Source organism: Hyperoodon ampullatus (assembly GCF_949752795.1).
Source record: "Hyperoodon ampullatus genome assembly, chromosome: 6".
NCBI classification, from domain to species: domain Eukaryota; kingdom Metazoa; phylum Chordata; class Mammalia; order Artiodactyla; family Ziphiidae; genus Hyperoodon; species Hyperoodon ampullatus.
Genome location: NC_136919.1, coordinates 18,223,768 through 18,239,891, shown reverse-complemented (window position 1 = coordinate 18,239,891; position 16,124 = coordinate 18,223,768). Strand labels below are relative to the sequence as shown.

Sequence of the window (16,124 nt, the reverse complement as noted above, 5' to 3'; positions counted from 1 at the left end):
GCCCCAGAATGTCAGGGCTAGAAGATTCTTTAGGCATCATCTAGTTCAGCCCACTCATTTTCAGATGAAGGAACTGAACCACGCCTTCTTCCTATTTAATACCTAGGATACTGGATGGTTCCTGCATATGGTAGGTACCTGACAGATATTGTTAAAAGAATAAAATTTGAGGTCCAATGGGGCAAAAGATTTTCTCACAACCACACATCAAATCTTCAAGGGAACTTTAAATGATTGATGAAATGAAGATTAGTGCAGGTAGTAAGTTGATTCTGTTGGTTCTGGGCTGCTTAGAATTAAAGTGTATCCCCCATCAGAACAGAAGCCACTTAGGCCCAAACAAGGCCCTCGTGGGCAATGGGGAAGAATTTCACTCATGGTCATATTCTGGAAGCTCTGGGAAAGATAGGGAAGATTGGAGAACATAGATTGGTTGTAACCTCTGCCTTTGGCTTAGTCAAGCCAGAGACTCATTCAACTGTTCCTAAGTCGGTGCATTTTCCTTCTTTCCTTGGCCTCCTAGAGAATTGGGATCAGCATGTGACCTTTGCCTGGAAGGGAGAATCCTGGTGCAATATGCCTTCAACGCCTCCTCCCCGATGCCCTGTGGCCCGTCAGGACACTGGAGTCCTCGGGAAGCAGAAGGTAAGCCAGCCTGGAAGCTCTTTTGCTGGTTGGGTGTGCAAAGAACACTTTCGATGTAGTTGGAGTTTTATGATTTTAATGGTCTTTTTCATGTACTATCTCATTTGATCTGAAGATCGCCCTACAAGGCCAGTATTTTTTTTTTTGTCTTTTTTTTCCCTCAGCTTTATTGAGGTATAATTGACATATAACACTGTGTAAGTTTAAGGAGTGCAATGTGATGATTTGATACATGTATGTATTTCAAATTCACCACAGTAAGGTTAGTTAACACATCCATCACCTGACACTTCTGTTTTTTATTTTTTTTTTGGTGAGAACATTTAAGATTTCCTCTCTAAGCAATTTTCAATACAGTATTGTTAACTATAGTCACCATGCTGTATATTAGAACTCCAGAATTTATTCATTGTATCAGTAGGAGTTTGTACCCTTTCCCCTACATCAAGGCCAGTATTCATGCATTTGTTCAACACAAGGCTTTTGAGCACCTGCACTGTCCTAACTAAGCCTGTCATGCCACTTTACATATGAAGAAACAAATTCCCTGAGGTATTAAATAAGTGCCCAAGGCCACACACCTGATAAGACACAGTATGTGTATGTTTATATATGCCCCAGACCCTGACAGCCTGTGAGGGCATACATAAACAAGGTCACGTTAGAATCAATACACATCACTAGCCTTTGATTCTTCTACAGTTACTTCTTGGGTACCCAGGGCCTTCTTACATGTGTCACAACTCTTCCTCTCGGTTTCCTTCCGTGAAACCTCCTTTTCAGGATCCATTTATCCGCAAGGCACTAGAAGGAAGCACCTCATGACTGCCACGGGTGCGGCTCCACCCATGACCAGACCTTCCCTGCACAGGGACGTCTCCCAGGCCTCCCCAGGAGCCAACAATCTCTGTGCTACCTTACAGTACAGCTCACTGCCCCTCAGTTTTCTAGAGAAATTAAGAAACTGCTTTTCACCCAATGCTCTGTTGCACTGTCGCTTGGCCCAGGAGGAAGAGAGCTTGCAACTTAGAGAATCTCATGGAAAATTGCCTATTCCGTTTCCTCCTGCAGTGTCTCTTTCTTTGGGGCCCAGGTCTAGTCCCTGGAGCCAGGCTGGCGGAGATCGCTCAGTCCTCTGTCTCACCCTCCGTTGCCTTCAGAGACTTGCACTTAGAAGCCCCCTCTCTGTCCTTCATTCTGCTATGCAGGTCAGCTCCTGCCAGCTGTCTTTGGGTGGGGACCCCAGTCCACCAGAGGGAGCAGAATCTGATTCCTCACCGAGGTTCGGTGAGAACTCCCCCGTCTCCCTTTATATTTTTAGAAAGAAGGTTGAAAAAGAAAAAGCCAGAGATAGAATAAAGCAAGGGAGAGGGATCAGAGAGAAAAGTGAGGGAGAAAAATGACAGCGCTGTGCTCTGTTATCTTCTAAAAGAGCTTAAAATAAAAATGAGAGTCGAACTGGGGAACTCTAAACAAATTCATCCGGAATGTAAAGCCAGAGGGATGCCTGGGAGAAACCCTTAGCTCAGCCTCACAGAATCACAGGCTGTCAGACGTGGAAGGGACGCCTGGGGTCATCCAGCCCCAGGGCCCACCCCGGGCAGGAATCCCCTTTGTGCCCTTCCTCTCCGAGGCTCTCCCAGCACCAGCTCGTGTATATCCTTGGCCTTCCCATTCTAGCTCCATCTGTTAGAAAGTTCTTCCTGAAATCTGCAGTGGTAACTGTTTCACCCAAACCGAACCCACGTTGGGTTCTCACAGAAGAAGGTATGGGTCTCTTCCACGCAAGGAGTGAACCCATCTCATCTCTGCCCACCGTAGGGACTGTGCTGGGCACACGGACTGGGCAGAGCTGACTGTCTAATAGGGGAGTCAGATGAGTACGCGGGCGATCACCATCGGAGTTGTGATGAGGCTTGTGCTGCGTAGGGGACCTCGTCCCGAATTGAGACTCATGCCTCCCAGGAAATGTTAACACACCAGTGAACGAGGTACATTTAAGAATGTGAGAGAAGTTGGATATGTTTAGAGCACTGGTTTTCTCAGTGTGATCTGGAGGCTTACGGGGTTCCTAAGCCTTTGTAGTGTGTCCTCAAAGCCCAAAGGTATTTTCATAATAATGCTATGCCACTGTTGACCTTTTTCACGCTCATTCTTTCCTGAGTGTACAGTGGAGCTTCCCAGCAGCTGCATGGCATGCGATGTTTTACTGCTCTGACAGCTAATGGGACACATATTTATGTGTTCTTGTGTTTTAAAGTTTCTCCGTTTTAATCCACAATGTGGTAACGACTCATAGATATAACGTACATAAACAAAAGCTCTTCAATAATGGGGTAAGAACTTAAATGGGTCTGGAGTATGAAAAGGAAGGTGTGGGTGAGGGAGAGGTTGGACTGGGGTGATATGTGTAATGTCCGGATGAGGATGGGTTTGGTTTATTCTGAGGGCAGTGAGGAGATGCCGCGTGCCTTGGCAGGTGCCAGTATGGTGAGGTGTGTGCTTGTTAGAAAGATCGTCTTGGGCTGCTCTGTGGCGAAGAGATTGGGGGAGGAGTGGATGGAGGAAAGGGCGCATCCAGGTGGCTGTTTCAGGAATCCAGCAGGCGGATGGCGGTGGCCTGGATGAGGTCAATGGCGGTGATACTGGAGAAGAATCAATGGAATTGAGAGAGATTTGGGAGGAAGAAGTAGCAAGACTCTACCCTGAGACTTTTCTGGCTAAAATCATCTTGGTTTGTTCTACCACTTGAACGAAAGAAATAACTTCCTGGTATCTCCCCACACCTGCATCCAACCAAACTGTCAGTTGGTTAGGTCTGTTCCTGGTTCATCCCTGACCCTCTTCAAGCATGATATGCAGAGCGGAGTCCCACTGAAGTGCTGAGCGCCCCCTGTACCCTGAGTTGACTGAGGCCTCCAAGGAAACCCAGAAGCCCCGGGTGTTCCTTCAGGATATGCAAATTTAGTACAGGCAGGCCAGGAAAAGGCTCTGTTCTTTTTTTAGAGCATCCTATTACAGGCTCTGTGATCCATTTGGCTCAGACCCTTTTAATATTCTTAAAGAAATAAACTTTTCCATGAGCCAAACTCTGCAATTTATTTCTCAACTCATTTTCATCCTATTTATCTTTGCGTGTTTAAGTTTTTGGACTTCCCAAACTAACATAAAACTCCCCAGTCTGTGAACGATGCCAGAGTATCTTTGGGGTTGGGGAAAGAGCATGGGTGTGGGGGGGATGACGAGGATGGGATTTTGGTCTGTGTCTGGCCATCAGTGTGCTCTGTGCCCTTGAGTGAGTCACTTTGCTTCTCCGAAGATAGCATCTTATCCGTAGAACAAACGGCCTTTCCAGCTGTGATATTTTAACTCCATATTAACATGATATTAACTCCATATTAATGTTATTATTAATGTTTTAACATTATTTTAACTCCATATTAACATGATAGAAAATTCTTCGTTTAACAGATATTTACGGCACGTTCACTATGTTCCGTTAACTCCATTTCGTGAACTTCAGGTAAATATAATCACAGAGATTCTTGCCTTTGGCCACAGAACATGGTTGTACCAAGAAGAAACCTATTTTCTCTTCTCTTGAGCAAAAACTATATTTCATAGATGAATATTTTCTGAGGTATTCAATACCATGATACGCTTGTAGCTCAGGAATTAGATAGCTAGATCTGATCGACTCAAATTTCAGTGAAGATCACTTATGCAAGCCTATAATACATTGCAACTCCTGGGTTTTTCATGAGAGATTTAACACATGGCACTGGCTGTTTTCATTCTTACTTGTATGAATATTTTCCCCATTTTTCTGCCCAGAATATTTCAGGTGTGCTAAAGTATTCATCTAGAAAAAACCTGACACCAAGTTGTTATATTTGTGTCAACAGCTACGGTGTATATACACAAAGATATGTAATAGATGTCTGTATAGATCATCATAAATGTAAATTTAAATCAGCATAGGTATGTATAAATATATTTCACATACCTATATGGCCTCATCTCTAGTGGACAGCTTATATAAACATGTAACTTTTCATTTTGTCAGCATATATACAAACAGATGTGTATTGGTAATGAAGCAACAGTTCCTTTGTACTTTCCTTCCTTCCCCCTTCCTTTCTTCCCTCATCCCTTTCCTTTCCTTTCCTTCCCTTCCCTCCCCTCCCCTCCCCTCCCTCCCCCTCCCCTCCCCTCCCCTCCCCTTCCCCTCCCCTCCCCCTCCCCTCCCTCCCCCTCCCCTCCCTCCCCCTCCTCTCCCCTCCCTCCCCTCCCCCTCCCCTCCCCTCCCCTTCCCCTCCCCTCCCCCTCCCCTCCCTCCCCCTCCCCTCCCTCCCCCTCCTCTCCCCTCCCTCCCCTCCCCCTCCCCTCCCCTCCCCCTCCCCTCCCCTCCCCCTCCCCTCCCCTCCCCCTCCCCTCCCCTCCCCTCCCCTCCCTCCCCCTCCCCTCCCCTCCCCTCCCCTCCCCTCCCTCCCCCTCCCCTCCCCTCCCCTCCCCTCCCTCCCCCTCCCCTCCCTCCCCCTCCCCTCCCCTTCCCCTCCCCTCCCTCCCCCTCCCCTCCCCCCCCCTCCCCTCCCCTTCCCTTTTCTCAACCCTTCTCCCAGATTTATCACCACACATCCAATTAGTTTCCCAGCTGCATCCATTTTTCTTCCGTAGGGACACTGATTTGTCCTCATCTCTGATGTTCCCTTTGTACAAGTAGCAGTTGTGTATTATCTGAATTAGTACAGCAGTTTCTTAACTCTTTTCACTGGACTAGAAGCTCCATGAGGGCAGAGACCATGTCTGCAAAACCTGTTTTTCCAGGGACTATAGCCTGACACTGGACACAGACCAGACAGTCAACAATTATTCCCTGGATGGATGGATGGATGGATGGAGAGTATCTGTGACTCTAAACATTGGTTTTTCTGAAAGACAACTTTCATTTGCTTGCTTCAAATTCTTCAGTTGCTCTCCAGCTCTCTCAGCCTAAAGTTCAGTTTCCTTAAAGTGATGTACAAGACCCTTCATAATCTGGGTTCGGCTTAGCATGCCAGCCTTACCACCACTTACTGCTTTCCTGTTGCACTCAAAACCACAGTCATCTTATTTCACATTCTCTCTCAACTGTTCTCTTTGCTTGGAATATCTCCTTTTCCCAAGCTTTGCCTTGTTAATTCTTCCTTATGTTTCAAAACAGAGCTAATGTACTTGTGACTATGTTCCTCTGTCAAATATCTCATCCCATTTGAGTATTATAGCACCCCTGTTGGGTAGGCATCATTAGAGTAGGTGATACAGTGAGAAACTGTATAATTGATACTTTAACCCATCTTTCATTCCTTCAAAGCTTGGCATGATCCCTGGACCAACAGTATCACATAGTATTCTACTCCCCACCAAGGAATTACTTAAACATCTCAGGCTCTGTTTCCTCTTCCGTAAAATGAGTTTCATAAGACCAACGTCATAGACTTATGGCCAGGATGAAAAGAGCTGAGGCATGTAACGTGCCTGGCACAGTGCCCAGCACACAGAGAATGGTCAGTGCATGAAGACTGGTATTATTAAAGGGATTGCTGCTTTTTTGATGGCTTGGACTCAGTGCCCCTTGAGGCTCTTTTGTGCATCTAAAAGTTGGTCTCTGATAACCAGACAAGCACACACTCTGCAAATATTTCTAGTCCCGTTTACTTACTTGAGCATAATGACCAAGCTCACTTTCTTGTCCTTTGGAAAGCATTTGGTCCCTCTGTCGATTAACAGTAAACCAGGGATGAAAGCGTGAGCCAGACAGATTTGTCATCTTTGCTCTCCTGTGGCTCCCCACCTCTGACAATCATTTTCTCCGAGGAAGGGAGGAAGATTGCTCCATCACTTGCCAGTTCCAGGAGAGCCCATGGTGGAGGGCGGGGGGGGTGGGGTGTTCACCTGGCACCTGCCATGGCACAGCAGGCTCTAATACTCCATGGGGCCTTCACTTTCTTTTTTAGCTCCATATTTGAACAAGATAGAAGATTCTTCACTTAACAAATATTGATTGAATGTCCACTGTGTTCACTATTTGTGTGCCAGGCACTGTATTAAAGACTGAATATGTTATTGAGTGGAACAGAGCTACAAAACAGAGACAAAAATGGCAGCTATCTTACAGGATTTGGGTAAGAATCAGATCAATAAATTAATGGCTAGGGAATGTGCTCTGTATGTGTTAAAACGCTGCCCTCAATAAAGCTTTTTGAATGAATAAGTGATATATGAGTACCAACAACCCACAGAGTCAAAAGAATCAGGAACTCTTTGGGTTGGAGAATCGATAAGAAGAAAGGCTTCAGCCTAGGTAGGGAGTCTTGTTTGTGCCTTTGACTTAAACAACCGGTCTCTTCTATCCAGCGTTTGCTGCAAGTAATAAATGAACCTGACCAAGGAGAGGTGGAGGGAATCTTGTAGTGACATCCAGCTCTTCTTGTTCTGATGTGTTATATCTAAAAAGTCTTTTGAATTTTCCTTGTTCTCCGCCCCCCAGCCCCCTTGCTTCCATCTCTTTTTCTCTTCTCTTTTCCATCTCCGCTGGACATCTTCTCTCTTCTCCCTTGGCTGGGCAGAGGCAAGGAGATGGGAGGCATTTACAGCTTTCACTGGAATGGCGTTTCCACCCAAAATGGCTTTCTAGTTTTCATACTGCGGTGATTCCTATTATGCTGTAACATTATCAAAACCTTTCCGGACAAAGATTGATTTTTTTCCCTTCTGCTTTAGAAATGTCCAGCATCTCCACCCCCCATCAACCACTGATGCTAAAGAATGTGGCTGATAGGACAACCTGAGATCCTTCATCCTACCCTCACCAGCTGATCTCTTACTAGACACCCTTAAATAAATTAGAGCCAATCACTGCATTGAGTCCTGATTACTTTTCTCAGCAGTGCAAAGGAGAGCTCTCTGAGGGTCTAGGCCTAATGATCTCAGCAGAGAAAAATTCAGAAGTCGCTGCAGGCTGAGATCAGTGGGGATGAGGCATCGTCTCCCTGGGGAAAGAGTAGAAGAATCTCTCCTTCCTTCTCCCTCCCTCCTAACCATCCCTCCCCTTCCTGAGTCAGACTGGACAGAGCTCAGAGAAGCTCAGTGGTATGGAATGACCTCATGTGGAGAAGGGGAGGAAAAGAGATAAGATGGCTCCAGGGCTGTCTTCCAGCTCTGTCATTCATGGTTCTAGACAGTTTCCTCCCAGAATACTCAGCCCAAGGGGCAGAAGCTATCGTTACTTACCTCCTCTTCACTGGAGGTTTCTGGCCCTTCTGTCATTCCAAGCAGGTTGTACCAAAGGCAGTGCCACGGGGATGCTAGTTTATTGTAGTGGCTCTTGTATTCAGTCTGGAGAACAACGAGGCACTTCAGGACGAGACAAAACTAGGCTCTAATGCTGACTGTTACACTCCAAGCTGTGAGACTCTGGTTAGTTCACTGCACGTTTCTGAGCCTTAGTTGCCTCATCTCAGAAATGAGTCCTTGCAAGAATTAAACAGGTTCAGAGGACATAGTGAATGTTTAGCAAATGTGCGTTCCTTCTTTCTTTCCATCTGAGGCAGAAAAGCCTACAAGTAATAAACGAGGCGGGACAGTTTGGGCACCGACACAATCATAAGACACTTATTTGAATGTAGTTTTGACCAGATGTCTGGTGATTCGTCCAGATCTGTATCGCAGGTGTGGGGATGAGCTGGGTGCTGTGCACACAGCAGGTTCACCAAGACACTGAGAATCTTCCCTCTCTTTTTACCCTCTCTGTGAGTTCTAGTCAGGCCAGTGTCGCCTGAGGTCTGCAGGAAACTCTGAGGACTTTCCAGAACTCACCCCCTCATCTCTTGTCCACAGGTCATCCAGATGTTGAACAACCCTGTAAGTCCAGTGTCCGCACCTGGAGCCCCAATTCAGCTGTCAACCCACACACAGTCCCTCCAGCCTGCCCTGAGCCACAAGGCTGCTACCTTGAACTGGAATTCCACTACCCCTTGGTCCCTGAGTCTTTGACCATCTGGGTGACCTTTGTCTCCACTGACTGGGACTCCAGTGGGGCTGTCAATGACATCAAACTATTGACCGTCAGTGGGAAGAACATCTCCCTGGGCCCTCAGAACGTCTTCTGTGATGTCCCACTGACCATCAAACTCCGGGATGTGAGCGAGAAGGTGTACGGCATCCAGATCTACACGTTGGATGAGCACTTGGAGATAGATGCAGCCATGTTGACCTCTGTTGCAGACAGCCCACTCTGCCTGGAGTGTAAGCCCTTGCAGTACAAGGTGGTCCGGGATCCTCCTCTCCAGATGGACGTGGCCTCCACCCTACACTTCAGCAGAAGATTCACAGACATGTAAGTGCGCTCTCTGGATCAAGTGGGTGGTCTGTAGAGGGATGTAAGGCCTGCACTGGAAGGCGGTTCATCACAGCCAGACTCACGTCTAGGGATTTGTAACCTGGTGTTGGGTGTAGAATTGTCTTAACAAGGCAGAGTTGATACGGTGGAAAGAACAAGGGACAAAGAACCAGGAGTCCTGAATCTTGGTGGCAGCCGTTCCATGTAACTCTAAGCCTCTCTGACGTCTCTGCAGCTTAGTTTTCCCAACAGTAAAATGAAGGAGGCTGGATGAGAGTAGCAATGAGAAAGTCATGTATTACTAATGAAAGTACAAGAACCGAAGTTTGCTAATGATTTCCCTCTTATATTAAATTGAAGAGTATTCATGCACTGTGATTGCTTTTCCAGTGGGTGAGAAGGGGGTGAAGTTATAGCAGGTTGGCTGGGAATTGGGCATGTTCCTGGATATTTGCATGAGAATATTGCTGGAAGGTGAACATAACCAGTAACAGTCCCTGTTTTCCAGTGTGGAAGAGAGGCTCATACCCATTGGATCCTTAGGAGCCTTTGCGGCTCTAGGTCTCCATGATTCTTTTCGGGTACTCATTGCTTTGATGTGAGATACTGTTTGTCCTTAATATTCCTTTCTCAGCCCACCTGTCTATCACCTCTTCCTCAAATATCCTGAGGATTTATGTTTTATGAGAGGGGCTGCCTTCCTTTGAAGTCATTAGTGCTTTTCCTATATGCCAGACAACGGGCTAAGGTCTTTGCATCTTTTACTTATTTCATCCTCCCCACAACCACCCCTAGTCTCCTTCTAATTTTACAAAGAAAGAAACTGTAGCTTAGAGATATGAAGTCACTTGTCCAAGATCACATACTTAGGAAGTGGTGAGATCAGGATTGGAATTCATCCTGACTCCTAAGCCAGTGCACTTAACCACTGTTCAATTAAAGACGTGATTCCAATTTCTGCTTTAATCTAACAAATGAGGGAGCCTTAGCTACACCTAATTTGGGTACCAAGAGTCTATGAAGTCAACCACCAAACATTGGTTGAACCTCTTCTATGTACAAGGGACATGGGTGGGGAACACTCTGAGTATTGAGAAGAACAATAGCTCAAGAGTCAGACACCTTGTGTCTAGCCCCAGCCAGCCCACTTACTAATGTTAGATAAATCAGTCCATCTCTTTGAGCTTTAATTTCCTCTTCCGTGTGATGAAAATGCTGAAGTCAATGGTTTCTGTGGGCCTTTTGTGGCACTTTCTTTGGTTCTAAGGTGATACAAGACACAATCTCTGCTCTGTCTACTTGAAAATATTTGCTAAGCCAAATATTATTAATAGAAACCAAGTTCTGGAAGAAACTTTTAATCTTTTTAAAAGACAGAACCACTTTCAAACACTTTACCAGCACTTCCTTTTACAATGCTGGCAATTAACGTGCACATCGCAAGCAAGCCCTTACCCATTCATTGACTCAGAGATGAAGAACACCTGTTTAAGAACTCAGAGGGAGCACTTGGTTTGTGTTTGAGAATGTGCTTAAAAGATCGTCTTGCCTTGAAAATATTCTATAACCCTGTCTCTTTCATCTCCTCACTTGTCTAGAATGGTAAAGTTCTATAAATATGCATCCACTTAACATTTCTGTATAAAACAATGAGATGAAGAAATAATAGATGTCTTGAAACCTCAGCTTAAACCCAGCTTTTTTTTTTTTAGCCTTGAGTTGTGAGCCTGTGAGAGGTGACACAGGTTGAGAAGTATGGAATTGTGGAAATTAAACTGAAGAAGGAAAAGCACCCTGAATTCTGTTCTCAGCTAAGTCACTAACTTGCTGTGCATTCTTAGGCTAGTCACTTACTCTTTCTGGTGCTCAGAGGCCTTATATCTATAAGGAGGAAGTTGTACTAGACTAGTGGTTCTCAAAGTCAGTTGCATGCTACAAAAATTGGGGGCATTTTAAAATCACCTCCGGCTCACTTGCATCCCCGCCTCCTTCCTCCTCCTGGCCCTGCCCCAGGTATTGATCTAATTGGTAAGGAAGATAAGGCCTAACCATTAGGACTTTAAAATCTCACTGGATGATTCTAACATGCAGCCAAGTTTAAGAACCACTGCACTAAATCAGGCTCTCACAGTGTGGCCCCGGACTGGCAGCATCTGAGAATTTAGAAAGGCCATGTTTTTAGGCCCCAGCCCAGACAACTGAATCCGAAACTCTGAGTACAGGACCTTTCCAGATGATTCTGATGGTGGTTGAAGTTTAATAGTTACTGCTCTAAATGATCTCTGAGGCCCAGGAATCTCCAAGGTCTCTTTACTCATACGAGTGACTACTCATTCAATTTACAAGTTTGCATTGAGAGCATTCTGTGTGCCAGAGTCTGTGCTGAGAGCTGTAGATTTCAGGGATGACTCAGCCCTTTTGCCCCTTTCCTGTAGACACTCACACTTGAGTGCTGAAGACCTTAACCACTTGGTAAAAATGCCAATTCCTATGCCAGTTTGCTTCCAAAACCACCACTATTCAGGTCTGCATTGTGTACCATTTGTTCTTTCATTCTCAACAGATGTTTCTTTGGTCCCCACTGTGTTGCAAGCACAAGGTCTAGACTGAGGCCTTCATTGACCTTCCTCTTTGTCTTTCTTGAGTCCCAAGGAATTTATTGGAGACCTGGGCTGGGCCAGGCTCCACTTCCTGACTTGAAAGTTCTCTGAGACTCTGAAAAAATAAAACATCATTCCAAGTCAACCTATCATTTCAGCTCCTTTATCTCTTGGTAATTCGAGTTCTAAACTCCAACACAAATACCTCTTTGTGTGTGTGTGTGTGTGTGTGTGTGTGTATTTTACTGCTCTCACATTTTTTCCATATCAAATAAATTGGCTCTTAGACAAGTTCTATATAAAGACTGTTTTGGAGAAAAAGAGGAGAGAGAAAAAAAATGCTTTCTTTTTCTTCCCCGACTCTACCCATTACATGATTCCCTTTGACCTTTGTCTTCATTTTTTCTCTCAACAAAAATATTTATTCTTTCCGTTATCTATACTGGAGATAGTTTCCCAAGGTATGACATTGATGAAGGGAGAGGCTTCTGTGCTTACCCAATGGATGCTTCTCGCAGACTGATTGCTTTTGGCCGGTACAAGGGAAAAATGGGGACTGTCTCCCTTAAGTGGAAGCCTCTGCATTGAGTGAGGAATGATACTAACAGAGGAAAATGGAACCAGTGCTGACTCTGCTTCTAACTCACTATGTGACATGAAGACACATTGCATCACCTTTTGGGGCTTTATTTTTTCTATCTGTAAAATGAGGAGACAACATATGAAGCTTTTCTCTGTGGATAGGAGTTGTTCTTAGGTGACCTCTTTTTTTTTTTTTTTTTTTTGGTAGTAAAAGGGACTCAGCAGAGATTGTTTATCTCTGAGTCAGTACCCAGCGTGGACCTCACCCGTTCTGGATGGCCTAGTGAAAGGTGTAGTTTGTGAATAACGATGATAATGATACTAATAACAATACCAATAACCATTTACTGAACATTGACTCTGTTTTAAGTGCCTGACACATATTTCTGAGGCAGGTGAAGCTCAGAGAAAAAGCTGAAGCTCAGAAGAGTGACTTATCCAACCTAATACAGCTGGTAGTGGCAGAGCCAGGTTTAAAACCCAGGTCTAATTGCAAATTCCACCTTCTCAACCACAATACCATACCACCTCCTGCTGTAATAATGCAAAGGCAGAATTTTAGAGCTCAGACATGCATCCAAGCTGGCTACAGTTCAAGATACAGGAGGTAGAAGGCAGGATTACAACTCACAGGCCACCAACCCACAATCCGTTCCTGAGACCCACTCTTGGAAGTCCGGCAACATGAGGTATATGGTCAGGTCTTTTTGTGTCTGGCTGGGAAGAAGGAGCAAGGATGCTTCTGTTTCTAAATTGACTGCCAAGTGCTTCTGTACTGGGCACCATGCTACTTGGGTCTGTACGGAATCTCCAGATTTCTCTAAGAAGTAAAGGCTCTGGATAAAACTAAGCCCTTTTTTTTGGCTTAGAGGAAGTGAGATATAAAGCAAACCAGGAACAGTGAATAGCAGCTCACTTTCAATATTCATCTATTCATCTGTTCGTCTATCCATCGTTGATTCATTCAGCAAATATTTACTGGATGTCTTATTACACACTATGCACCATGTTAGGAAATGATGATACAGTGGTGCCAGGACAGGCGTGGAGTCTGCCCACATGGTGTGCCCACTCTTTGGGAAGAGAGGGGGTTAGGAAAGCAGTAGCACTGCAGTATAGTAAATGCCCTGACGGAGAAAACAGAAACAGAAAGTCAGTGGTTTCTAACTTGGAAGAATTGAGCTGTAAATGAGGAATATAATCTCCTTGAGGACTGGATTTTTGCTGGTTTATCTGCTGGTGCAGTCCCAGTGCCTAGAACAATTCCAGGCACAAAGTAGGCACTCAGTAAATATTTTTGAATGGCTCTTGAGTAAAGAATGGGAAGGAGTTTAGCAGTTGAAGAGAAATGGAGAAGCGGTAATTTACTAAGTACCTACTATGTGTCAAATGCTTAACTAAGGGCTTTATTTAAGTAATCTCATTTGACTTAACCTGTACAACGACTCTGCAGCATAGGTGGTCCTATCACCAAATTACAGAGAAGAACCTGAAACTCAGAGACTACATGACTATCAAACTGTGTAACTATAACTGGGGTTTGCACATAGATCCATCAGCTCCAAACCTAGTGCTCTTATTCATTCTCTAGTTGGACAACTATGTTTGTGTTGCCTACTTGGTTTGTGCTTCTCTGTTCTTAGAATCGTTGATTTAGAGCTAGAAATATTCTTAGAAGTCATCTCTCCCAACGAGCTTCTTTGTGTGTCCCAATTAATTAATCTATTGATTCTTCTTTCACATTCAGACCTGTTAAGCTGCCAACATAATCTCTATTTCACCTCACCTCCTCAGTATTCTCAATATAAGTCTTGAGGTAAATGAATAAACATAAAGGAAGGACATATTCATATGATCAGGGTGGAAATTGTTGCGAATATGAGCCCACATTTTACAAATCAGATCTCAGATCTCTTCCTCTGGATTCCACATACTCAGAAACCCCAATCAATCAGCTCAAAAACTTTCTAGTTCACTCATCAGTTCATTTTCTCAGTGAATATTTTTTGATTTCCACCATGAACCCAAGTACTTTGAAGGCACTAGCGACACAGTAGTGAACAGAGCAGAGAAGATCCTTGCTCTCATTGATCCCTGTGATGTAGTTGGAAGAGACAAACCAGAAAACACTACATAATATCTCAACTGGGTAGGATTTAGTAACTTTAGATAGGTGGTCAGGAAAGGCCTCTGTGATGAGGTGACATTTGAACAGAGACTAGAAGAGTCTCCTAGTGACTCATAATAAAGGCTGGGTGACCTGCCATCATTGAGATCCTAGCCTATTTGGAACATAGATGTCTTATAACGTGAGCCTTGGTCCTTGATCACTGTTTGGCTTACCTTAGATTTAACTGGGCCTGCGTTTTTTTCTCTCACCTGGTTCAGATTCTTAAATACAAAATTTAGCATGCCCATTCGTAACAAGGTCAAGGGTCCATGAATGCTTTTCAGATAAATGAGTGAAGAGTGAGTCAGCAGTAGAACCTCTCAGAAAAAGGGTCTCTTGCTTCCACATCTTAGCCATAGTATTGACACACGATGCCATAGTAAGCCTCAGAGGGTTGGGAAAGGTTAGACCAAATCGGGGTCAACTGAAGCACAGGTGGCTCCTTCATGCTGTTTCTATGGCTCTCCAGGTGAGTCACCATTTCATTTTTTGTCTCAGCCACATTTCTTTTCCTGGCTCTTTCTGTATGTCACCTAGTCATGCATTCTTTGTTCTTGTAGGTGTTCATTTTTTCATTCATTCATCAACCAAATAGTGAAAATCTAATTTAATAATCTTCAGTGATACTTTCTTTATTTCACAGATATTTACTAGGTGTCTGTTCTGTGCCATGCTCTGTGCTGGAACTAGACATCCCTAGTCTCATGAGCACACAGCTTAAAGGGGGAAACGGACAAAGAAATCAGGTGATTATACTGCAGCATGAAAGGTGTATGGTGTGAGGATCATAAGAAGGGTATCTAAAACACAAGAAGGGTATCTAACCCAGCTTGAGATGGTTTAGGAAGGTTTCTTGGAAGAAGTCATGTCTAAGCTGAGACCTGAAGAATGAATAAAAGTTGATCACTGAAAAAGTTTGCCATAGGATGGAGGGTTGAAACCAAGTGGATGCTTAACAAAAATTGATAAATGAATGAATGCATAAACGAAAGAATGAATGAACCAACCTACTCTACTTCATGGCAGAAGAGCATGTTCAGTCTCAGATCGAATGTAGAAATGTAGTAATCTGGGCTATCTATCCATTTTGGTCCTTAAATCTACTTCATTCCTTTTAACTGCTATATAACATTCCACAATAGGAATTTGCTGCAGGTTATTTAGGTGTATCCATGGTCATGACTACTCAACAAAATGGAAGTGCTTTGTCTTTGCCCATTTGATGGGTAAAACATGACTTCTCATTGGTGTTCCTGGGATTGAGCGTCATGAATGAGCATCTTTTCAAATATTGACTGGCTATTTACATTCCCTCTTCTGTTACTTGTCTATTAATATCTTTAAGTGGTGTCTGGTTGTTCATCTTTTCACACCTCAGTTTTCCCATCTGCTAAATTGGGATTTTAATGTCAGCCCTCCTGCATATCCATCAGTGTTACTGGAATCTAGGGTAAAATGGGTAGTCAAGAGGGAACTAGCATTTATGAAGAAGTTACTCTTAGTAATCATTTATTCATTGATATATTTCTCAAATGTTCCTTGGATGGGAACCATGCCACATTTCTGAAGATACAATGGTTACCAAAAACCAACCCAGTTTCTGACCTCAGTGGAGTGTAAATTTCATCACTGTGTTAGCCACCATCACTTATGCAGGTAGCATTTACTACTAGCCATACTAGCACCCCTACTGCTAATAATTACCGTGTAGTAAATACTTCATATATGCTCAGTATTTTTATAAGCC

The 16,124-nt window shown here is 44.2% G+C and overlaps 1 protein-coding gene across 1 annotated transcript in view; it reads left to right on the top strand.

The window, feature by feature from the left end:
- The window catches only part of PAPPA (pappalysin 1), a gene marked incomplete at both ends in the record, with an annotated part of 252,378 nt that overhangs the window by 76,219 nt on the left and 160,035 nt on the right, over positions 1–16,124 (top strand). Inside the window, 2 exons of the mRNA XM_079706315.1 lie at positions 524–645; positions 8,524–9,022. Coding sequence (XP_079562441.1) covers positions 524–645; positions 8,524–9,022 — 621 coding nt within the window. The remainder of the gene's footprint in view (positions 1–523; positions 646–8,523; positions 9,023–16,124) is intronic.